At 45.7% G+C, this 25,178-nt stretch overlaps 2 protein-coding genes and 1 long non-coding RNA gene across 4 annotated transcripts; 2 read left to right on the top strand and 1 right to left on the bottom strand.

Moving 5' to 3' along the window:
• Positions 1–395: 395 nt before the first annotated feature.
• On the top strand, positions 396–19,692 carry LOC125524154 (uncharacterized). 2 transcript variants are annotated; one of them, XM_087535516.1, is made up of 2 exons: positions 396–615; positions 19,185–19,692. In XM_087535516.1, exon 2 carries the CDS (start codon positions 19,207–19,209, stop codon positions 19,417–19,419), a length of 213 nt encoding a protein of 70 aa, XP_087391642.1. In that variant the 5' UTR covers positions 396–615; positions 19,185–19,206; the 3' UTR covers positions 19,420–19,692. The 2 variants fall into 2 exon arrangements, with proteins under 2 accessions (XP_087391642.1, XP_087391641.1); XM_087535515.1 differs by having other exon boundaries at positions 441–615; positions 19,188–19,692.
• On the bottom strand, positions 14,753–17,969 carry LOC147960181 (uncharacterized). The gene is made up of 3 exons (XR_015611445.1): positions 17,673–17,969; positions 16,367–16,441; positions 14,753–15,075 (listed from the first exon to the last, which is right to left on the bottom strand). It is a non-coding gene; the product is annotated as an uncharacterized LOC147960181 (long non-coding RNA).
• Positions 19,693–22,156: 2,464 nt separating the features above from the next.
• Positions 22,157–24,475, top strand: LOC125520928 (lipid phosphate phosphatase 2). The gene is made up of 7 exons (XM_048685971.2): positions 22,157–22,576; positions 22,707–22,794; positions 22,904–23,013; positions 23,183–23,276; positions 23,371–23,559; positions 23,663–23,722; positions 24,115–24,475. Exons 1-7 carry the CDS (start codon positions 22,343–22,345, stop codon positions 24,294–24,296), a joined length of 957 nt encoding a protein of 318 aa, XP_048541928.1. The 5' UTR covers positions 22,157–22,342; the 3' UTR covers positions 24,297–24,475.
• The last annotated feature ends 703 nt before the right edge of the window (positions 24,476–25,178 follow it).

Raw genomic sequence — 25,178 nt, 5'->3', positions numbered from 1 at the left:
ACATATTTCTTCATGGCGCCTTAGGAAATCAAGTCGGGATGAGACAACCACATTTTTATTTTTTGAAATGACTTTTTAAAAGTCCCTTACATCATCATGACATCACAGACATAGTTTGTGAAAATGACATTATAAAAGTCCATTATCTCGTCCTTGCTTTTGATTCAAACTATTCTTTATCTATCACACCTGTATAATCTGATAATTTTTCTTCTATTACAACGCACGAACATATTTGCTAAAATTTTTGCTAGTATATATTTCATATACTAGCAAATATATATATGAAATAAAGGAAAGGAAAAAAAAGGCGGACGCTTTTCTTTTTTGAGGAAAAAAAAAAGTCGGTCGCTTAGTTCGGTTGCTGCCGAAGCCCACCACCACATGTCGAGGTCCAACCCAGCCCAGCACACAGGACGCACCAATCCAAAACCACTTTCCCTTTCACTGGTCCTTGGCCCTCCCCACGCCGCGTCGCCGTCTCCGCCGCACCGCCGCCGTCCCGCTCCTTCTCCTCCGCCGGATCCACCGGAGCACGCCTCGAAGAGGAGCAAATCTCTGTACGCCTCTCTGCTGGATCTGTATCGGCTCCCGGGACTGCTCCTCCCTCTGTCGGTAAGGAAAGCCCCTAGCTTTGGTACAACCTTTTGCGGCGAAGAACCGAACCGAATCCAATCACTTCCCATCCGTAGCGTAGGCAGGGCTGTCGTAACGAGGGGGGGTGTGATGTTGCATCCAACGGTGCATCCGCCCATGTAGTATATTGCCACAGCATTTTGGGAATTTAAGCATCTCTTTCAGAAGGGATTTCGGGACCAAATTGGATTACTTTGTGCCTGTACCCGTCTTTAGATTTGTGTATTAGACCCTAATACACAGGTAAACAAGCTTAGGAACCAAATTATCTATCAGTTTGACGATATTAGCTTAGGAATCAAGGCACTTGCTCTTGCATTCTGTGCCTTGGATCCCAATCCCGATCATGGGTAGGGTCTGTGGATGCTCACAGGATGGGAAGGAAGGAGACAAAATATTTTGTACTGTATATAATTTCTGGTTATATGATCCATGTAGCACTTTCAGTGACTCCATGACATGCAATTACAAATAGGGTTTCAATTTTCATAGCATCAACCACAAGGGTACTGCAATGGTTAGTGAACGCAGATTATAAATTCGTGAGCTCCCAAAAATGTAATCATGTTCTGTGCAAACGACTGAACGAGGAATTGTGGAAGAATTTTTTTCTAACTTCCTTCGAATTTTCTTTCAGTAAGTCACCATGTCAGAATGCCAATTATCAGCGCTATGATAAATTGCATCATGTGTCGTTTACACATTTCAGCACAGTGGTCTATATAGATTCAAGTTACATGTGCTCTATCGAAAGGGAATTGCTCTTCTCTGTACTTAGCTGTGACGCCCCTGATTTAATCGTACACTAATCATACACGCAAACGTGTACGATCAAGATCAGGGACTCACGGGAAGATATCACAACACAACTCTACAAATAAAATAAGTCATACAAGCATCATATTACAAGCCAGGGGTCTCGAAGGCTCGAATACAAGAGTTCGATCATAGACGAGTCAGCGGAAGCAACAATATCTGAGTACAGACATAAGTTAAACAAGTTTGCCTTAAGAAGGCTAGCACAAACTGGGATACAGATCGAAAGAGGCGCAGGCCTCCTGCCTGGGATCCTCCTAAACTACTCCTGGTCGTCGTCAGCGGGCAGCACGTAGTAGTAGGCACCTCCGATGTAGTAGGAGTCGTCGTCGACGGTGGCGTCTGGCTCCTGGACTCCAGCATCTGGTTGCGACAACCAGAAAGAAAGGAAAGGGGGAAAAGGGGGAGAAAGCAACCGTGAGTACTCATCCAAAGTACTCGCAAGCAAGGAGCTACACTACATATGCATGGGTATCAAATGGAGTAAGGGTATCATATGTGGACTGAACTGCAGAATGCCAGAATAAGAGGGGGATAACTAATCCTTTCGAAGACTACGCTTCTGGCAGCCTCCGTCTTGCAACATGTAGAAGAGAGTAGACTGAAGTCCTCCAAGTAGCATCGCATAGCATAATCCTAACCGATGATCCTCCCCTCGTTGCCCTGTGAGAGAGCAATCACCGGTTGTATCTGGCACTTGGAAGGGTGTGTTTTATTAAGTATCCAGTTCTAGTTGTCATAAGGTCAAGGTACAACTCCAAGTCGTCCTGTTACCGAAGATCACGGCTATTCGAATAGATTAACTTCCCTGCAGGGGTGCACCACATACCCCAACACGCTCGATCCCATTTGGCCGGACACACTTTCCTGGGTCATGCCCGGCCTCGGAAGATCAACACGTCGCAGCCCCACCTAGGCACAACAGAGAGGTCAGCACGCCGGTCTAAACCTAAGCGCACAGGGGTCTGGGCCCATCGCCCTTAGCACACCTGCACGTTGCGTGGGCGGCCGGAAGCAGACCTAGCCTAGTGGCGTTCCAGTCCAATCCAGCGCGCGCCGCTCCGTCGCTGACGTCAAGAAGGCTTCGGCTGATACCACGACGCCGGGATACCCATAACTACTCCCACGTAGATGGTTAGTGCGTATAGACCAAATGGCCAGACTCAGATCAAATACCCAGATCTCGTTAAGCGTGTTAAGTATCCGCGAACGCCGAACAGGGCCAGGCCCACCTCTCTCCTAGGTGGTCTGAACCTGCCCTGTCGCTCCGCCACAAAGTAACAGTCGGGGGCCGTCGGGAACCCAGGCCCACCTCTACCGGGATGGAGCCACCTGCCCCTTCAGCCCCCATCTCCAAACAGTTTCTCCGGTAACGTAACAGTGTAAAGTATATAGTATATGCCCGTGATCACCTCCCGAGTGATCACGGCCCAGTAGTATAGCATGACAGACGGACAAGAGTGTAGGGCCACTGATGGAACACTAGCATCCTATACTAAGCAGTAGGATAGCAGGTAATGGTAACAACAGTAGTAGCAAGGACAGGCTATGCATCAGGATAGGAATAACGGAAAGCAGTAACATGCTACACTACTCTAATGCAAGCAGTATAGAGAAGAGTAGGCGGTATCTGGTGATCAAAGGGGGGGCTTGCCTGGTTGCTCAGACAAGGAGGGGTCGTCAACACCGTAGTTGATCGGGGTACCAGCAGCAGCGTCGGTCTCGTAGTCTAGCGGGAGAAGAGGGGGAAGAAACAATAAATATTTAAGCAAACAGATGGGGGGTTATGGGGGTGAGTGGGGGTGGATAGGGTTTCGGTTGACCAGGGTGGGGGGTTATGGGGGTGTGTGGTGGGGCCGGCTGGGCCGGGGGGGGGGGGGGCGTTCGGGCGGCTGAGGCCAGCTGGGCCACTTGGCCCAGCGGGGGGGGGGGGGGGGCTTTCTCTTTTTTGTTTTTTGTTAGTTTAGTTTTTCTCTTTTCTGTTTTATCTTTTCTTTTATTTATTTTCTTGTACTGTTTTATTTCTAGTTTCTTTTATTTTTAGATTTATAAAAATTATAACTAGTACCTAAATTTGTATTTATAAACAATCTACTGTTAGATTAAATCTTAACCCATAATAAAATAGTTTTAATATTTTTATAAAATTCAATAGGCATTTGTTTAATTGTTTTCACTACTGTTTTAATCATTTTAGAGCCCTTAAACATTTTATCAAGGTTTGGTTTCTCCACCACAATTATCTATGCTATTTTTGGTTCACCCCGAACATTTTTGTTTCAATGTTTGAAAACTTTTATTGTATGCCATATTTGGAATTTGAATTTTGAACCGGTTTTTGAACTAACGAGGGATTGGCAGCAGTAACTGAGGTGACGTGGCATCATTAGCGGAGGTTCACTGTAGCTTAATTATCCGGGCGTCACAATTCTCCTCCACTACAAGAAATCTCGTCCCGAGATTTAAGAGGGGAGTAAGGGGAAAGTTCTGGTTACGATATGTTAACGGATCTTCTCGAAGAAGTTAATCCCTTCCGTTGATGTCTTCAAATCTTTATTCCAATGCATCATGATGAAGTCGTCGTCCTTTCTTCGGGGAACTCCATCGTACTTACGAATAGGTAAGGGGCAGCCCTACCAGGATAGGATGTTATAAGGGAGAATCATCTAGGGGTATCCCAAGAATGAACATATGATTATCTCTCGAGTTGAACAAATGAAACACATCGAGAGCAAAGTAAGACGGTGCAATAAGAAGTTTCAAGCGGATAGGCAATCGTTCATTGCCTGAAACAGAGTGTGAAAGGGGTTCAGAGTAACCTGAATAAGTATTACCAGAATAGATCACTAGCTAGGAACGTGGCTTATGAATTGCATACAAAGCCACGCGCGAGGGACAACTTTGAAAACAAGGAGAGTCAGGTTTCGATCCTGTGGGACTGGTGGGTTATGGGCCCACCATGTGGGTTAAAAGCAGGAAGGGCGGTAACGGCTTGCATGATCGTGTAAGCAAGGCATGTCAGAGCTTAGCCTGTCAGTTATGTTGGCAACATCGTTGGTACCAAGGGCGAGGGACGAAGAGAACCATTCTCCTGCTCGTTGAACGAGGCGGACTAATAGGCAAAGTTCTCATCCATCGGTGGTTACCGGAATGTCATCAACAATAGAAACAAGGTCTTACTGACAGAATTGTACACCGAGGTGTTTACCTAAGTAGGAGAAAACTACTGCTTACATCATATAGATCACAAGAAGGTTTAAACAATCCCAATGGAAAGGAAAAGTGATTGTCAGGTTTAAGCAGAACAATGGAAAGGAAAATGTGTTTAAACACATATTTCAAGGGTATATCCTTCCCAAGGACAAGCAGAGTATGATATCCATGACAGGATATAATGTAGAAAACCCTTTAGAAAAGGGGAGAGAAACTTCATGACATTACCCATACAGCGGTGTTTGGATAATTTAGCAGGAAACATTTAGCATTGGCTTCAAATGTCCTTGTTGACAATCGGAGTACCACAAACATGCTTCGAGATAGCATTACATGGTCTTCAAGCAAGTTCAGACTTTGGAAACAAAAAGGGTCCATCAGGAAGAACTTATAGAATAAGTCTTACAATTTCCTCATGGAAGAATGGATAACCTTGCTAACAAGGAAACTATAGCAATAGGCCCTCCGGCCTGGTGTACTAGGCATGACATCACCTTACCGGGTCATATAAAGACCATTGTTATTAATCTTGGAAATATGTTCCCACCATCATATCTGATTGAGGTTCAGATCTAATTGGTGTCGGGATACCTCCGACTTAGTAAGCCTGAGAAGAAAAGGTGCAACACAATTGACGAGATGACAATGTAAGATTCTCGGGAAAAGAACTATGAAGTGATTTCCGTTAACAAGAGTTCATCATTAATCCAAGGAGAGGACAAGGAGGTGTCTGGTGAACTCAACGGCAATTCATCGAGATTTCCAAAACATGGATTTCCACAATTAAGTGAACAACGAGATAACATTTGTCAGATCAAATGATATAAGGAAGTATGCTCACGGAAAACATACACAATTAAACATTGGTTGAAAGGTGCGCCCAAAATATGGGTTGGGTTGCACGACCAATGTCAGAATGGTGATTCATTAATCAACAGTCTAAGAACGAACGGCCGATCATTAACTTCAAAGCAATAGGGTTGCTAGAAGTGCAGAATCCAAACAACACCGTTCACTTGTTGGTACCCCGGTTGGAATCAACACGAGGACCAAGAAAGAATGGTGATGGTGAGAAGTATCACGATACCAAGAATTCTTAAGAGGTGGTGAAATTCTCACAACATTCTTGACATAAAAGATGGTAATACTCCAAGGTAAAGGAGAACAAATGCTGGATAGTAAGGATCTCAAGGTATAACACAAAACACGAACAAGTTTGTGTTTGAACGGAAGGCAATCGAGTGGTCGATGATAACACAAATCATCGAGGGCAAGGATGGTATTTCTCATCAGGAATTCAATTGATATCCTTGAGGAGCTCGAAATGTTGATGATGATCATGACAATTTCTGTCAAGAGGTTTCATGGAGATGTAATCGGTCGGCGATGACATCAAGTCAAACGAATGATGAAGCGAAAGGTTATTGGAACCATGGGTGCGACACAAACTTGAAATCAAGTTTGTTGTTTGAGGTGAAACAATAAGACAAGGAAGATCGACGTAAGCCCAGCCCATCGTCGAAATTGTGCTCCAGAAAGAAGGACCAGGTAGCACAGTTAAAATTTGGCACGATAATGATATAGACGAGTAGGCTCGGAATGACGTGATCGAGTTCAGACTCGTAAGTAATGAAGGTTACCAAGAGTTGTTGAATCATAGTGCGGACTCAATTCAGTTGTCGGTGTCCTTGAGGGGTTCTAACAACTGAGAACCCGTTGGAAAAATGGAATCGGCAAGAATATTAGTTGATGAAGAACTCATAAGAAGTTATGTATCCCGTGGTATCCTCGAGATACCAGGGGGTAATACTCGACGACAGATCAAAGTAGAGGTTGGACTGGGGTATTGCTCTGCAGAAGACAAGTGCTTAAACTTGCACGAGAAACGGTACCTAAAAGAGAACATGGTCGAAACCACGATTGCAAAAGGCCAGATCCCAGATATAATATGAACTTATATCAAGGGAGTAATTAATTTAAGAGAAGCTTTAACGATAAGATCTACATCGTGTCCATGGGCATGAACACAAAGTTCAAGGTCGACTCCCACTTCTTCAATGCATAACCTTACATTTACCTCCCCTTTTCGAAGTTGTAGTGTTGAAAAGTTATCTGATGAAGCGTCAGCAGGGTATAACCCGCATAAATTTCGAGGTCACACAAATTAAGGAAGGCATAGGTTCAACCCGTCAAGGTATCGTGGAAACATATACCACAAGCTTTGAGAGTAAATATTACCAGCTCGAAAGAAGAGCATGGTTGGCAAAAGGAGAGGATACAAATTACCAAAGGCATTATGTATCGGAGAAATAACTCACAAGGTGATTAATTATGAAGGACATTGTCGGATAATAATCCAACAGTGGATATGGTGATCCACAATGGAGCTGATGTGAGTATCGATACCCAATCAGAGGAAGAAAGAATGCAAATGCATCGTTTTACAAAACATCTGAATAATTCAACGTTTAAATAACAAAGGATTTATGATTTTCAAAACAAGGGATCAGGAGCAAACGCTCTGATCAAGGACGGACAAGTTGAATAGACTTAGGGGTACAATCGATGGCAATCTGATTGGCCGAGGACCAGCTCACGTTTTAAATGACATCTGAGCTGGAAGGATGAATTCTATGTTCTGAGTGAGGATTGCGAGCTTCGCAACATATTGAGTCAATGGACTCAAAATGATATTGACAAGGTTGCCAATAAGACTACTATACTTATGGGATTAACCATAATGCAAGCAAGCAAGAATTCCAGGAGCAATAGGTTGCTCAGGATTTTCGGAAGACCGAATGGTATTTCGAAGAATTTTGTGAACTGCATGAATATCTGGGGATGAGCGGATACTCGATGAGTGCGAGAATTATCCGTAGGGGTATTCAGGTGACAAAGAACAACAAGGCAGTAAGCTCGAAGGATTCTCGAAAATACGACGAGTATTTCGGGGTATCTTGTAATAACAAGACCAACTAGGGAGGTATGCAAGCATAACAACTGCAAGTATTTATCCATAAGGGTTGATCGGTGGTCGGGAATTGCAAAAGCAACGGGCACAAGGTCTCGAGAGAAAATCGGAGAGTATCTTCGAAATCTTCTGGTGTAGCCGGCGATCACCTGGACTGAAGGGGCTCTCCGGGAGAAAGTATTTACGAGAACCTAAGTTAGATTTTTAGTAAATTCATTTAACCCGAATAGAAGAGAGATCAGAGTCCCAGAGTATAGGTCGAGGAATAAAAGATCCTAATACCACCCAAATGGCTACGTGGGCCTGTAAGCCACACAACCATGTTAGTAAACAGTTTTCACTGACTAGACTCGACTTCGGCCAAGGAGTTTGGAAGGGGGATTCCTACAGGCAGTCGGCTCTGATACCAACTTGTGACGCTCCTGATTTAATCGTACACTAATCATACACGCAAACGTGTACGATCAAGATCAGGGACTCACGGGAAGATATCACAACACAACTCTACAAATAAAATAAGTCATACAAGCATCATATTACAAGCCAGGGATCTCGAAGGCTCGAATACAAGAGCTCGATCATAGACGAGTCAGCGGAAGCAACAATATCTGAGTACAGACATAAGTTAAACAAGTTTGCCTTAAGAAGGCTAGCACAAACTGGGATACAGATCGAAAGAGGCGCAGGCCTCCTGCCTGGGATCCTCCTAAACTACTCCTGGTCGTCGTCAGCGGGCAGCACGTAGTAGTAGGCACCTCCGATGTAGTAGGAGTCATCGTCGACGGTGGCGTCTGGCTCCTGGACTCCAGCATCTGGTTGCGACAACCAGAAAGAAAGGAAAGGGGGAAAAGGGGGAGAAAGCAACCGTGAGTACTCATCCAAAGTACTCGCAAGCAAGGAGCTACACTACATATGCATGGGTATCAAATGGAGTAAGGGTATCATATGTGGACTGAACTGCAGAATGCCAGAATAAGAGGGGGATAACTAATCCTTTCGAAGACTACGCTTCTGGCAGCCTCCGTCTTGCAACATGTAGAAGAGAGTAGACTGAAGTCCTCCAAGTAGCATCGCATAGCATAATCCTAACCGATGATCCTCCCCTCGTCGCCCTGTGAGAGAGCAATCACCGGTTGTATCTGGCACTTGGAAGGGTGTGTTTTATTAAGTATCCAGTTCTAGTTGTCATAAGGTCAAGGTACAACTCCAAGTCGTCCTGTTACCGAAGATCACGGCTATTCGAATAGATTAACTTCCCTGCAGGGGTGCACCACATACCCCAACACGCTCGATCCCATTTGGCCGGACACACTTTCCTGGGTCATGCCCGGCCTCGGAAGATCAACACGTCGCAGCCCCACCTAGGCACAACAGAGAGGTCAGCACGCCGGTCTAAACCTAAGCGCACAGGGGTCTGGGCCCATCGCCCTTAGCACACCTGCACGTTGCGTGGGCGGCCGGAAGCAGACCTAGCCTAGTGGCGTTCCAGTCCAATCCAGCGCGCGCCGCTCCGTCGCTGACGTCAAGAAGGCTTCGGCTGATACCACGACGCCGGGATACCCATAACTACTCCCACGTAGATGGTTAGTGCGTATAGACCAAATGGCCAGACTCAGATCAAATACCCAGATCTCGTTAAGCGTGTTAAGTATCCGCGAACGCCGAACAGGGCCAGGCCCACCTCTCTCCTAGGTGGTCTGAACCTGCCCTGTCGCTCCGCCACAAAGTAACAGTCGGGGGCCGTCGGGAACCCAGGCCCACCTCTACCGGGATGGAGCCACCTGCCCCTTCAGCCCCCATCTCCAAACAGTTTCTCCGGTAACGTAACAGTGTAAAGTATATAGTATATGCCCGTGATCACCTCCCGAGTGATCACGGCCCAGTAGTATAGCATGACAGACGGACAAGAGTGTAGGGCCACTGATGGAACACTAGCATCCTATACTAAGCAGTAGGATAGCAGGTAATGGTAACAACAGTAGTAGCAAGGACAGGCTATGCATCAGGATAGGAATAACGGAAAGCAGTAACATGCTACACTACTCTAATGCAAGTAGTATAGAGAAGAGTAGGCGGTATCTGGTGATCAAAGGGGGGGCTTGCCTGGTTGCTCAGACAAGGAGGGGTCGTCAACACCGTAGTTGATCGGGGTACCAGCAGCAGCGTCGGTCTCGTAGTCTAGCGGGAGAAGAGGGGGAAGAAACAATAAATATTTAAGCAAACAGATGGGGGGTTATGGGGGTGAGTGGGGGTGGATAGGGTTTCGGTTGACCAGGGTGGGGGGTTATGGGGGTGTGTGGTGGGGCCGGCTGGGCCGGGGGGGGGGGGGCGTTCGGGCGGCTGAGGCCAGCTGGGCCACTTGGCCCAGCGGGGGGGGGGGCTTTCTCTTTTTTGTTTTTTGTTAGTTTAGTTTTTCTCTTTTCTGTTTTATCTTTTCTTTTATTTATTTTCTTGTACTGTTTTATTTCTAGTTTCTTTTATTTTTAGATTTATAAAAATTATAACTAGTACCTAAATTTGTATTTATAAACAATCTACTGTTAGATTAAATCTTAACCCATAATAAAATAGTTTTAATATTTTTATAAAATTCGATAGGCATTTGTTTAATTGTTTTCACTACTGTATTAATCATTTTAGAGCCCTTAAACATTTTATCAAGGTTTGGTTTCTCCACCACAATTATCTATGCTATTTTTGGTTCACCCCGAACATTTTTGTTTCAATGTTTGAAAACTTTTATTGTATGCCATATTTGGAATTTGAATTTTGAACCGGTTTTTGAACTAACGAGGGATTGGCAGCAGTAACTGAGGTGACGTGGCATCATTAGCGGAGGTTCACTGTAGCTTAATTATCCGGGCGTCACAATTCTCCTCCACTACAAGAAATCTCGTCCCGAGATTTAAGAGGGGAGTAAGGGGAAAGTTCTGGTTACGATATGTTAACGGATCTTCTCGAAGAAGTTAATCCCTTCCGTTGATGTCTTCAAATCTTTATTCCAATGCATCATGATGAAGTCGTCGTCCTTTCTTCGGGGAACTCCATCGTACTTACGAATAGGTAAGGGGCAGCCCTACCAGGATAGGATGTTATAAGGGAGAATCATCTAGGGGTATCCCAAGAATGAACATATGATTATCTCTCGAGTTGAACAAATGAAACACATCGAGAGCAAAGTAAGACGGTGCAATAAGAAGTTTCAAGCGGATAGGCAATCGTTCATTGCCTGAAACAGAGTGTGAAAGGGGTTCAGAGTAACCTGAATAAGTATTACCAGAATAGATCACTAGCTAGGAACGTGGCTTATGAATTGCATACAAAGCCACGCGCGAGGGACAACTTTGAAAACAAGGAGAGTCAGGTTTCGATCCTGTGGGACTGGTGGGTTATGGGCCCACCATGTGGGTTAAAAGCAGGAAGGGCGGTAACGTCTTGCATGATCGTGTAAGCAAGGCATGTCAGAGCTTAGCCTGTCAGTTATGTTGGCAACATCGTTGGTACCAAGGGCGAGGGACGAAGAGAACCATTCTCCTGCTCGTTGAACGAGGCGGACTAATAGGCAAAGTTCTCATCCATCGGTGGTTACCGGAATGTCATCAACAATAGAAACAAGGTCTTACTGACAGAATTGTACACCGAGGTGTTTACCTAAGTAGGAGAAAACTACTGCTTACATCATATAGATCACAAGAAGGTTTAAACAATCCCAATGGAAAGGAAAAGTGATTGTCAGGTTTAAGCAGAACAATGGAAAGGAAAATGTGTTTAAACACATATTTCAAGGGTATATCCTTCCCAAGGACAAGCAGAGTATGATATCCATGACAGGATATAATGTAGAAAACCCTTTAGAAAAGGGGAGAGAAACTTCATGACATTACCCATACAGCGGTGTTTGGATAATTTAGCAGGAAACATTTAGCATTGGCTTCAAATGTCCTTGTTGACAATCGGAGTACCACAAACATGCTTCGAGATAGCATTACATGGTCTTCAAGCAAGTTCAGACTTTGGAAACAAAAAGGGTCCATCAGGAAGAACTTATAGAATAAGTCTTACAATTTCCTCATGGAAGAATGGATAACCTTGCTAACAAGGAAACTATAGCAATAGGCCCTCCGGCCTGGTGTACTAGGCATGACATCACCTTACCGGGTCATATAAAGACCATTGTTATTACTCTTGGAAATATGTTCCCACCATCATATCTGATTGAGGTTCAGATCTAATTGGTGTCGGGATACCTCCGACTTAGTAAGCCTGAGAAGAAAAGGTGCAACACAATTGACGAGATGACAATGTAAGATTCTCGGGAAAAGAACTATGAAGTGATTTCCGTTAACAAGAGTTCATCATTAATCCAAGGAGAGGACAAGGAGGTGTCTGGTGAACTCAACGGCAATTCATCGAGATTTCCAAAACATGGATTTCCACAATTAAGTGAACAAGGAGATAACATTTGTCAGATCAAATGATATAAGGAAGTATGCTCACGGAAAACATACACAATTAAACATTGGTTGAAAGGTGCGCCCAAAATATGGGTTGGGTTGCACGACCAATGTCAGAATGGTGATTCATTAATCAACAGTCTAAGAACGAACGGCCGACCATTAACTTCAAAGCAATAGGGTTGCTAGAAGTGCAGAATCCAAACAACACCGTTCACTTGTTGGTACCCCGGTTGGAATCAACACGAGGACCAAGAAAGAATGGTGATGGTGAGAAGTATCACGATACCAAGAATTCTTAAGAGGTGGTGAAATTCTCACAACATTCTTGACATAAAAGATGGTAATACTCCAAGGTAAAGGAGAACAAATGCTGGATAGTAAGGATCTCAAGGTATAACACAAAACACGAACAAGTTTGTGTTTGAACGGAAGGCAATCGAGTGGTCGATGATAACACAAATCATCGAGGGCAAGGATGGTATTTCTCATCAGGAATTCAATTGATATCCTTGAGGAGCTCGAAATGTTGATGATGATCATGACAATTTCTGTCAAGAGGTTTCATGGAGATGTAATCGGTCGGCGATGACATCAAGTCAAACGAATGATGAAGCGAAAGGTTATTGGAACCATGGGTGCGACACAAACTTGAAATCAAGTTTGTTGTTTGAGGTGAAACAATAAGACAAGGAAGATCGACGTAAGCCCAGCCCATCGTCGAAATTGTGCTCCGGAAAGAAGGACCAGGTAGCACAGTTAAAATTTGGCACGATAATGATATAGACGAGTAGGCTCGGAATGACGTGATCGAGTTCAGACTCGTAAGTAATGAAGGTTACCAAGAGTTGTTGAATCATAGTGCGGACTCAATTCAGTTGTCGGTGTCCTTGAGGGGTTCTAACAACTGAGAACCCGTTGGAAAAATGGAATCGGCAAGAATATTAGTTGATGAAGAACTCATAAGAAGTTATGTATCCCGTGGTATCCTCGAGATACCAGGGGGTAATACTCGACGACAGATCAAAGTAGAGGTTGGACTGGGGTATTGCTCTGCAGAAGACAAGTGCTTAAACTTGCACGAGAAACGGTACCTAAAAGAGAACATGGTCGAAACCACGATTGCAAAAGGCCAGATCCCAGATATAATATGAACTTATATCAAGGGAGTAATTAATTTAAGAGAAGCTTTAACGATAAGATCTACATCGTGTCCATGGGCATGAACACAAAGTTCAAGGTCGACTCCCACTTCTTCAATGCATAACCTTACATTTACCTCCCCTTTTCGAAGTTGTAGTGTTGAAAAGTTATCTGATGAAGCGTCAGCAGGGTATAACCCGCATAAATTTCGAGGTCACACAAATTAAGGAAGGCATAGGTTCAACCCGTCAAGGTATCGTGGAAACATATACCACAAGCTTTGAGAGTAAATATTACCAGCTCGAAAGAAGAGCATGGTTGGCAAAAGGAGAGGATACAAATTACCAAAGGCATTATGTATCGGAGAAATAACTCACAAGGTGATTAATTATGAAGGACATTGTCGGATAATAATCCAACAGTGGATATGGTGATCCACAATGGAGCTGATGTGAGTATCGATACCCAATCAGAGGAAGAAAGAATGCAAATGCATCGTTTTACAAAACATCTGAATAATTCAACGTTTAAATAACAAAGGATTTATGATTTTCAAAACAAGGGATCAGGAGCAAACGCTCTGATCAAGGACGGACAAGTTGAATAGACTTAGGGGTACAATCGATGGCAATCTGATTGGCCGAGGACCAGCTCACGTTTTAAATGACATCTGAGCTGGAAGGATGAATTCTATGTTCTGAGTGAGGATTGCGAGCTTCGCAACATATTGAGTCAATGGACTCAAAATGATATTGACAAGGTTGCCAATAAGACTACTATACTTATGGGATTAACCATAATGCAAGCAAGCAAGAATTCCAGGAGCAATAGGTTGCTCAGGATTTTCGGAAGACCGAATGGTATTTCGAAGAATTTTGTGAACTGCATGAATATCTGGGGATGAGCGGATACTCGATGAGTGCGAGAATTATCCGTAGGGGTATTCAGGTGACAAAGAACAACAAGGCAGTAAGCTCGAAGGATTCTCGAAAATACGACGAGTATTTCGGGGTATCTTGTAATAACAAGACCAACTAGGGAGGTATGCAAGCATAACAACTGCAAGTATTTATCCATAAGGGTTGATCGGTGGTCGGGAATTGCAAAAGCAACGGGCACAAGGTCTCGAGAGAAAATCGGAGAGTATCTTCGAAATCTTCTGGTGCAGCCGGCGATCACCTGGACTGAAGGGGCTCTCCGGGAGAAAGTATTTACGAGAACCTAAGTTAGATTTTTAGTAAATTCATTTAACCCGAATAGAAGAGAGATCAGAGTCCCAGAGTATAGGTCGAGGAATAAAAGATCCTAATACCACCCAAATGGCTACGTGGGCCTGTAAGCCACACAACCATGTTAGTAAACAATTTTCACTGACTAGACTCGACTTCGGCCAAGGAGTTTGGAAGGGGGATTCCTACAGGCAGTCGGCTCTGATACCAACTTGTGACGCCCCTGATTTAATCGTACACTAATCATACACGCAAACGTGTACGATCAAGATCAGGGACTCACGGGAAGATATCACAACACAACTCTACAAATAAAATAAGTCATACAAGCATCATATTACAAGCCAGGGGTCTCGAAGGCTCGAATACAAGAGCTCGATCATAGACGAGTCAGCGGAAGCAACAATATCTGAGTACAGACATAAGTTAAACAAGTTTGCCTTAAGAAGGCTAGCACAAACTGGGATACAGATCGAAAGAGGCGCAGGCCTCCTGCCTGGGATCCTCCTAAACTACTCCTGGTCGTCGTCAGCGGGCAGCACGTAGTAGTAGGCACCTCCGATGTAGTAGGAGTCGTCGTCGACGGTGGCGTCTGGCTCCTGGACTCCAGCATCTGGTTGCGACAACCAGAAAGAAAGGAAAGGGGGAAAAGGGGGAGAAAGCAACCGTGAGTACTCATCCAAAGTACTCGCAAGCAAGGAGCTACACTACATATGCATGGGTATCAAATGGAGTAAGGGTATCATATGTGGACTGAACTGCAGAATGCCAGAATAAGAGGGGGATAACTAATCCTTTCGAAGACTACGCTTCTGGCAGCCTCCGTCTTGCAACATGTAGAAGAGAGTAGACTGAAGTCCTCCAAGTAGCATCGCATAGCATAATCCTAACCGATGATCCTCCCCTCGTCGCCCTGTGAGAGAGCAATCACCGGTTGTATCTGGCACTTGGAAGGGTGTGTTTTATTAAGTATCCAGTTCTAGTTGTCATAAGGTCAAGGTACAACTCCAAGTCGTCCTGTTACCGAAGATCACGGCTATTCGAATAGATTAACTTCCCTGCAGGGGTGCACCACATACCCCAACACGCTCGATCCCATTTGGCCGGACACACTTTCCTGGGTCATGCCCGGCCTCGGAAGATCAACACGTCGCAGCCCCACCTAGGCACAACAGAGAGGTCAGCACGCCGGTCTAAACCTAAGCGCACAGGGGTCTGGGCCCATCGCCCTTAGCACACCTGCACGTTGCGTGGGCGGCCGGAAGCAGACCTAGCCTAGTGGCGTTCCAGTCCAATCCAGCGCGCGCCGCTCCGTCGCTGACGTCAAGAAGGCTTCGGCTGATACCACGACGCCGGGATACCCATAACTACTCCCACGTAGATGGTTAGTGCGTATAGACCAAATGGCCAGACTCAGATCAAATACCCAGATCTCGTTAAGCGTGTTAAGTATCCGCGAACGCCGAACAGGGCCAGGCCCACCTCTCTCCTAGGTGGTCTGAACCTGCCCTGTCGCTCCGCCACAAAGTAACAGTCGGGGGCGGTCGGGAACCCAGGCCCACCTCTACCGGGATGGAGCCACCTGCCCCTTCAGCCCCCATCTCCAAACAGTTTCTCCGGTAACGTAACAGTGTAAAGTATATAGTATATGCCCGTGATCACCTCCCGAGTGATCACGGCCCAGTAGTATAGCATGACAGACGGACAAGAGTGTAGGGCCACTGATGGAACACTAGCATCCTATACTAAGCAGTAGGATAGCAGGTAATGGTAACAACAGTAGTAGCAAGGACAGGCTATGCATCAGGATAGGAATAACGGAAAGCAGTAACATGCTACACTACTCTAATGCAAGTAGTATAGAGAAGAGTAGGCGGTATCTGGTGATCAAAGGGGGGGCTTGCCTGGTTGCTCAGACAAGGAGGGGTCGTCAACACCGTAGTTGATCGGGGTACCAGCAGCAGCGTCGGTCTCGTAGTCTAGCGGGAGAAGAGGGGGAAGAAACAATAAATATTTAAGCAAACAGATGCATAGTGATGCATGACATGACAAGTATCGGTGCTAGGGGTGCCCTAACACGGTATGAGGTGATACTGGTGAAGGGGGGAAACATCCGGGAAAGTATCCCCGAGGTTCCGCGTTTTCGGGCAGAGGAGCCGGAGGGGGAAAGTTGCGAGTACGATAGGTTAGGGATGCGTGGCGGACGAACGGGCTGCGTATCCGGGTTCGTCTCGTCGTTCTGAGCAACTTTCATGTAGAAAGTATTTTCATCCGAGTTACGGATTAAAAGATATGATTTTCTAAAGATTTAAATCATTTTCTGATAATTAATTAATTAATTAATTTAATTCAAAAATGGATATATGACATCAGCATGATGTCATGCTGACGTCGGCAGTCAACAGGGGTTGACTGGTCAACCCGACGTGTGGGGCCGGTCAGTGCCTAGTCAGCAGTACAGTCAGCGTTGACTGGGTCAAAGTTGACCAGTCAACAGGGCCAATGGGGCCCATCTGTCAGTGTCACATATTTTAAAAAGGGGTTTAAATTAAGCTAACTAGGGGTGGGGCCCCACTGTCATTGGCTGTTAACTAAACTAATAGATTAATTAACTAAACTAAGTGATTAGGTTAATCTAATCAGGATTCATTAAACTAATTAATTCTTCAATTAATTAATATTTTAATTAGTATTTATTAATTTATTTATTAAATCTTTTTTTTTCGTTCTGGGCATGGGCCCCGTTTGCCATAGGCACCAGGGGCTTAGCGGGCGTGCGGGCAGCGGGTTACGGGCGCAGAGGCGCTGTGAGCGCCCAGACCCGGGCGAGGGCCGAGCGGGCGCCGGGCGTCGGAGATGGCCGCGGCGAGGCCACGGCAGGGCGGCGGCCCAGCGAGCCGGAGGTGGGGCGGAGCAGGACGGCGCGTCGGCGGCCGCAGTGGTGGGCGGAACCGGCATGGCCACGACGCGGTTCGGCGGCCGGGCGCAGCGGTGGCAGCGATGGCAGAGCAGGCGACCGCGGGAGGCACGAAGGCGAGCGCGAGGTCATGGCGAGACTTGCGGCGCGCGCAGCAGAGACCGGGGAGAGGGAAGGTAGTGGCGCGAGCATTTCAGCCGGGGCGCGCGGCCGATGCGGTGAGCGCGCGCGGGGGCTTGCGGCGACGAGCGCGAGCGTGCGAGGGAGAGGGAGGAAGCGAGGCGCGTGCTCACTGGGGCCGTAGGGGAAATGGCAGCGGGGGTCGGGGGGTGTCGGGGACGACGCGGCGGAGACGGGGAGGCAGTTCCAGCGGGGAGGCGGAGGCGCGTCGAGCTCCGGGCGGCGATGGGTCGAGGCCGCGGCTTCCGGCGGGCGCCGTCCGAGGGAGAGGATGGGCGCGAAGGAGTTCCGGTGACGGGGCGGGGCAGCGCCGGGGACGGGCGCCGACGTCGGGGGCGCGGAGAGCGGGCGTCTCAGGCGAGGTTGACGGGGATCGATCCCGATCCAGATCGGATCGGGAGGGGGAAGTGGGGCGATGTGGGGGTGAGTGGGGGTGGATAGGGTTTCGGTTGACCAGGGTGGGGGGTTATGGGGGTGTGTGGTGGGGCCGGCTGGGCCGGGGGGGGGGGGGCGTTCGGGCGGCTGAGGTGGCCCAGCGGGGGGGGGGGGGGGCTTTCTCTTTTTTGTTTTTTGTTAGTTTAGTTTTTCTCTTTTCTGTTTTATCTTTTCTTTTATTTATTTTCTTGTACTGTTTTATTTCTAGTTTCTTTTATTTTTAGATTTATAAAAATTATAACTAGTACCTAAATTTGTATTTATAAACAATCTACTGTTAGATTAAATCTTAACCCATAATAAAATAGTTTTAATATTTTTATAAAATTCAATAGGCATTTGTTTAATTGTTTTCACTACTGTTTTAATCATTTTAGAGCCCTTAAACATTTTATCAAGGTTTGGTTTCTCCACCACAATTATCTATGCTATTTTTGGTTCACCCCGAACATTTTTGTTTCAATGTTTGAAAACTTTTATTGTATGCCATATTTGGAATTTGAATTTTGAACCGGTTTTTGAACTAACGAGGGATTGGCAGCAGTAACTGAGGTGACGTGGCATCATTAGCGGAGGTTCACTGTAGCTTAATTATCCGGGCGTCACATTAGCATATGGAGAAACATGAAGAACTTAAGCTGGGGTTTCGAGTGCTTCATTTAGTCTTAAAAAGTTCACCCAACAAATCTCACACATGGCCCAGGTGAAGCTTTGAAACAGCATGTACAGTATTATTTAGTTTCCCTCTCGACTCATTTGATCCTTGTTGCTGACAAGTTCCAACTCTATTTTTCACTCTGAAGTTGCTAACAAAGTAACAAGTAGACAGACGTTGTTAGAGTGCTCTGTACTGTATACACGAAAGCTGTTTCAGTAGTTCCTGTTTTGATGTACAAATAATATTTGTTTTATCTGGAAAGGCTACACATCAGTAACACCTATTTTCCTTCGATAAAACAGAATATTTTTTTAGGGTAACACTGACTGAAGTCACATTTGAGTTGCTGCAGAACTACGAGTGTTAAAATTGTGTAACTTCTAGAGGGGAGCCAGAAGAAGGAAACCGAAGTCATGTGCTTGAATCTCTATGTTTATACTGTCACACATTTACATAGCCTTTGCATTTTGAATTGATATCAACATGTCCCACAAGTTGCCATAACATTTCCATATCTGTGTCCTGCATGCAGCAGCGCCGAGTTGCCGGAGCAGATGGTGAGATTCGGTAGCCTTGCTCCCAAGACCAAGAACCTGGTGGTGGGCGGTGGGTTGACGGGGTTCGTCTTTGGGGTGTACTATTACACCATGAGAGCAGTCGGCAGCACTGATGAGCTGCAGGTCGCCATCGACAAGTTCGAAGACCTGAAGAAGAAGGACGCCGACGCCACCCCCGCTGCAAACCCCTCCACCCCAGGCTCATCTTAGGAAAAACATGCTCTGAAACTTTTGTTTACCCGTACCGAGCTTCTAAACTAGTTACCTCACAACCAGAACCCAGAACCATGGTTTGGTTTCTGTGATGATAATAGGTCATGTTAGATAGAGCTTTTTATGGCATGGGTGGAGTCCAGAATTAGTAGTGCTTTAATGTTTATGGTGACCGCGGTGCCTGGAAGTTTGATATACTAGTACTGGAGTAGATTTTTTGGAGGCACGTTATTGCAGTTTGTTGCTATTATATATTCATTCCGTTCTTGATCACGAAGAACTTTGCAGTAACTCCCTGATCAACCTCAGACCACACTTGCACGGGAGCAAGCATCGGATAGAAAAGTGTTCCACCTCCATGAAACAAAGCTCGCCACGTGCAAAGAAGTCTTTTGGAGATCCATTTCCTCTCCAACATGCAAACACTCCTAACGCACTGACCAGAGGATTCACGCCAAAGCCTCGTCCAGAAGATCTTCAAGAAACCTCCTACGATCTTCAAAGGTTTGTCATGCAGCTCATCCTGGGGAAATGCACCCTTGGAATCCATGGCGGAAAGTTCTTGCTTTTCTTGGTAATGAAGCAAAGAATTGAGGCCAGTCCTGAGAAGATCCATACCATACTTGCTATAGCAGCAATGCTAAGTCAAAGATGTGAAGGATGGCCGCCTTGTCAGATTCAGTCTATCTCTGAACCCTGATCGCTGCAGCACACACTAATTTGAACAGAAATGGATGGATTTCAGAGGAGATTTAGCTAGGGTTTGACCACTGGTAGATGCGCATATATGGCCAGCCGGAACACAAGGGCTAGGGTTTAACCTGATTACAAAAGTAGGTGAGCCTCAGGCTCCCACTCACTGTCTCTTGTAGGATTGCAGATGAGAAAAGGTGTTAGTAAACAGTAGAAGAACGTGCTATTGTCGTAATTCAAATAGCGTCACGCCGATGCACAGGAGCCCTTGGATCGGAGATCAACATGGGCTGCAACGTCTCCCGAGAACGAAGTGGTAAGTGGCACAGGAGGACGCTGGATCGGAGATCGGCGATCAGGGACGGCACACTGAGAATGAGCATAAACACTTGATGATAGTCAGACATATATTCATAACGAATGCACCCGCAACTCATACCAAATATATTGCCTCAAGCCCCAAAGCCTGGGAAAATTTTGTGGATAAAGGCGGAGTCCTCCCATGTCGCCTACTCCGGAGGCATGTTCTTCCATTTGACCTTCCACTGAAATGACTGGGATACTGATGTTACCCTGCACTCGAGGAATAAGCTTGGGTTCTAGTAATTCTTACAGACTCAATGAGGATTGTACCATCAGGATTAAGTGTGAGGTGTTGTAGGGATGGCCTTTGGGCCAATGTGCCTTTTCAATTGGGATACATGGAATGTATGGTCCAGTTGGCAGCCAACAGGGAGCAACAACTTGTAGGAAGCATTGTCAATGTGTTCTAGTACTCGAAAAGGACCATAGTACTTGGAATGAAGTTTGAGGTGATGGTGGATGCTCATGGATGTATGCATGTAGGGCTGGAGCTTGAGATAGTGTCTCCAAGTGGAATTCCCTGTCCTTTTTTTTTTCTGTCAGCATAATGCCCATGAGTCTTCCATGAGATTTTTGTAGAAGTAGCTAACGCAAAGAGCTCTCAGAGACACAATGTTTGTTAGCGCGCATAAGATATCAATCACGCAAGTAATCATGGGTGTGAATTTTCACGAAAGAAGATGGTTACTACTGTTCGAGGTGGGCTAGTTTGTTGTCTCTGTGGGTTGGGATGAGTCGATTAGATTGAATAGATGGGTTGAAAAGTCACGAAAATATTGTCATGTAAGATAAGAATATATGTTGTGATATACTAACAAATTTATCGAGCTGCTCATGAAACTCGTTAGCTCATTTAGCGTAACGAATTGAAATTAGTGATTGACTCTATTTGTCAAGAAACGGGCTGCAAGTTTAATAGTCGAACTATTGGGTGATCATTAAGCTCACGATGTACGCGGTTTTGCTCTAGTCCTCCGCTACCCAAAATACGTTCACCTGCAGCCACACACACTAGGGAACGTGAAGCCCATTCCAAATTAACTTGCACCTGCAACTCATACCGAATGAAAAACCATCAGCCAAACAGACACAAGACGGAGGCAACTGCACAGAACACATGGACAACAAAACACACCTAGACAAAGTGTTTAGCATTAGATTAGCACAACTACGGCATGCGGTTCCCAAAACGACCACTTTTCAGGGGCGTGACAAAAACCTATCGCCTTGAGGTTAATTTTTCGCACAGACCTACCACCTTCTGTTAGTGACCGGTTCGGGTGATTTAAACGCGTTTATGACAGAAATGGCCCACCCATCAGGGCTGATGTGGCATAATAGTCAACTATGTTACGTTTGACTGGTGCTTCAACAAAAATGTTATGTTTGACCGGCACTTTGAACGTTATGACATGTGGGACCCACATGTCAGTGTCAGCCAACAATAAAAAAATCCCAACCTCACTCTCTCCCTCAGTCCTCACGAACCCTCTCCCTGCCCGATACGCACAGCCGCCGCCAACCTCCTGTGCTCGCCCGCACGGGGCACACCTGAGGCAAACACGGCACGTAGTCGCTGCTGAAATTGTTTGTTCGCCCGGGTGCGTGTGCACCAGGGAATGACTTCCCCAATCCCCATGCAGCCTTTTCGCGCCTGCCTTCCTTCCAGCTTCCACGAACAAACGCAGAAAGCGTCTCCAGCAGTACCAACCAGCGAGTCAACAACTTCCCGCCAGCTCGTCAACGTCGTCTTCCTCCGCTCAAGAAATAGAAAACGCCCTCAACTCTCCTGTCCTCAGTGCTGCCTTTCTCGGGACGAGGAGGAGGCTGTGGCCTGTGTCAGGTGTCAGGCGTGCAGGAGAAGATGCCGCCGCCGGCGACCCCTGCCCCTAGCGCTACCGTGCACCCATGCTTGAGGACGCACGGAAAAGAGGTCGCTAGGCTGCACCTGTTCGACTGGATCGTGTTGCTCCTGCTTGTCGCCACGATTGGTTTGCTGGGCCTGGTCCAGCCGTTCCACCGCTTCGTGTCCCAGGACATGATGGCGGACCTCCGGTACCCCATGAAGCGCAGCACCGTGCCCGACTGGGCCGTGCCGGTACGGCACACATATACGCCCCATCTTCCGATGAAGATCATGCTCTGGGTTCCATACATCACTGATGAAATCGCAGCTGCAGTTTCCCGGAGTGAGCTTTGATTCTAGTAGTTTTGGGGTTTTCATGCAGGTTATTGCCGTCGTTGTGCCGATGGTTTTCATCGTTGGGACATATATCAGGAGGAGGAACGTTTATGACCTGCATCATGCTATCCTTGGCAAGTTAATTTCCCTTCTTACGCAAGCTAATTTGATCTTTCTGGGGCTGTGATGCCTCTGTGTGGTCACTAAGCTTATTTCTGACATGCACACAATATTCCCAAGCAGGCCTCCTGTTTTCCGTTCTTATAACTGCTATCGTGACCGTTGCGATCAAGGATGCGGTTGGGCGGCCGCGCCCGGACTTCTTTTGGCGCTGCTTTCCCGACGGAGTGCCGGTGAGTTCATCCCACAGCTTCCTCAGAGCTAGCAGTAGTTGCTTGTTTCTCCTTCGTCACCACTGCAAAATTTACGCGATTTCTAGCTTGAGTAATAAGTAGAACGGTGATGGGCTATCCATCTGTAACTCTGAGCTAACGATTCATCTACCCCAACACCCGATTTTAGAAGTACGACAACGTCACCGGAGATGTGATATGCCACGGTAAACCAGGCGCGATCAAAGAGGGGTACAAGAGCTTCCCGAGTGGGCATGCTTCAGGTAATTGCCGAAAGCCATTCTCTGAATCTCTGACGCCCGCAAAAAAAGCCTCTCACTCTTGCAATGGCTGGCTGTCTTTCTTGTCCTCTTCAAGGTGCTTTCGCTGGGCTTGGATTTCTGTCATGGTACCTGGCTGGCAAAATGAAGGCTTTTGATCGAAGAGGACACATCGCCAAGCTCTGTATCGTTCTTCTGCCTCTCCTTTCTGCGACGATGGTTGCGGTATCGCGGGTGACGGACTACTGGCACCACTGGCAGGATGTGTTTGCTGGTGGAGTCCTTGGTAGGTGTCAAATTCAGTTCAGTTACTTCCCGTCTACTGTAACTCTGATGATTCCTGAATTAAGATCACACAGCCGCTGATTGTGCTTCGTACAACTCCGTAGGATGGGTGGTTGCTTCATTCTGCTACCTTCAGTTCTTTCCACCACCCTACAGTGAACATGGTATGATCCATAGTTTCATATGTATATCAGAATAATAAAGTTTTCTTTCTTCTTATTTAGAAAAATATATCATGTGTCCACTACCGCCCAAGTGGGCTTGAAGACGTCTGCAGTTACCATAAAACACACGACTAAGCAAGTCTTTCTCTCCTTTCATCAACCTATAGTCAAAGGGATATCATTCAGAAAACCAATAGTCAAAGGCTGCTAGCATAGGTGGACATATGAAAAGGCAATGGGCCTGTCCTTGACTCACCAATGCATATCGTTTCTAATAAAGGTAGTCAATAAAAGTGAAACTTTTGATCGCTAGCTAATTTATGCTGTATTTTATAATATATTCATAAGACCAACAAATTACACAAGTTATTTCATGAACTGTTGAATAACAGGAGTTTGGCCTCATGCGTACTTGGAGCACATTCGTCGTCCGGAGGGTGAAATGCATGTGCAATCAACAACAAACTCGAATATGCACCATAACTCACTGCCACTTGATCTTTCTGGATCAAATGAGACGAGAACCACCAGCCATGCACTGGATTCCATGGAAGAAGGGAGCAGAGATCAGTGACAGATGAATGCAAGGTTTCCTCTTATTTATTTCCTTTTCCTTTTGTATTACAGGCTGACTTCATACCGTGGCACTACGTTAAAAAAAGGTCAATAGTGACCGGCCATTAACCGCCAATAGCAAAATTACAAGTGAGGAATTTCATGAATGCAGAAGTTATTTATAGATTTTCTCAACCATTGATGATGTCATCTGGAGTGATGGGCCCTTCCGTGTGGACCGGAGTTCGGTTGCAGTTGTGTTTTGGTTGTCGGTCTCATCCAGCGTTTTTGACCCGAATCCTATTTGGCGCCCTCAGCGTCAATTAACTGGGCTCCCGGCCTATTTCTTTCGCCAACAAGTTTTGGAAACCTTCTAAAAGTTTCCCACCGGTTTACTGGACTGGGTTTTTTCGCTGGTTTTTTTCACACGGTTTTTTGTTGTTCTGTTTTTCTTTTTTCATTCTATTTCCATTTTTTCTTTTCCCCTTTTCCAAAATATGATTTTTAAAATATCATGACTCTTTTTTTCAAATTCGTAGAAAATATAAATTTTATGATTTTCTGTATTTTGATAAAATTTCAAATTTCTCGAACTTTTTTGCAAAAAAATTGTGAACTTTTTTTCTAATTTATGTAATTTTTTTATTTCAATTTCTGAACTTTTTTCAAATTTTTGTTTCTTGAAATATAAGTGGATTTTTCTCTACTTCGTGAACTTTTTCATTTAAAATTTTAACTTTTTAAAAATTCGTGATTTTGTTAAATAGTTTGTAAACTTTTCTCAAATTTGTTATCTTTTATATATAGATTTGTGAACTTTTTATCAGACTTGCGATTTTTTGGAAAATGTTGTGAACATTTTCTAAATTCGTGAGCTTTTTCAAAATCTTGATGTATTTTT

The sequence above is a fragment of the Triticum urartu genome, chromosome 7A, assembly GCF_056163025.1.
Source record: "Triticum urartu cultivar PI428250 chromosome 7A, HENAU_Tu73, whole genome shotgun sequence".
NCBI lineage: Eukaryota > Viridiplantae > Streptophyta > Magnoliopsida > Poales > Poaceae > Triticum > Triticum urartu.
The sequence above is the reverse complement of the archived record's forward strand: the minus strand, read 5'-3'. Positions and strand labels throughout refer to the sequence as shown.

What these genes read in the sequence shown, in the direction of transcription:
- LOC125520928 (XM_048685971.2), top strand. Translation starts at nt 22,343, where the DNA reads ATGCCGCCGCCGGCGACCCCTGCCCCTAGCGCTACCGTGCACCCATGC. An exon ending in CCCGAGTGGGCATGCTTCAG is followed by an intron (nt 23,277 to 23,370) that starts GTAATTGCCGAA and finishes GTCCTCTTCAAG; the next exon opens with GTGCTTTCGCTGGGCTTGGA. An exon ending in ACCACCCTACAGTGAACATG is followed by an intron (nt 23,723 to 24,114) that starts GTATGATCCATA and finishes GTTGAATAACAG; the next exon opens with GAGTTTGGCCTCATGCGTAC.
- LOC125524154 (XM_087535516.1), top strand. Translation starts at nt 19,207, where the DNA reads ATGGTGAGATTCGGTAGCCTTGCTCCCAAGACCAAGAACCTGGTGGTG.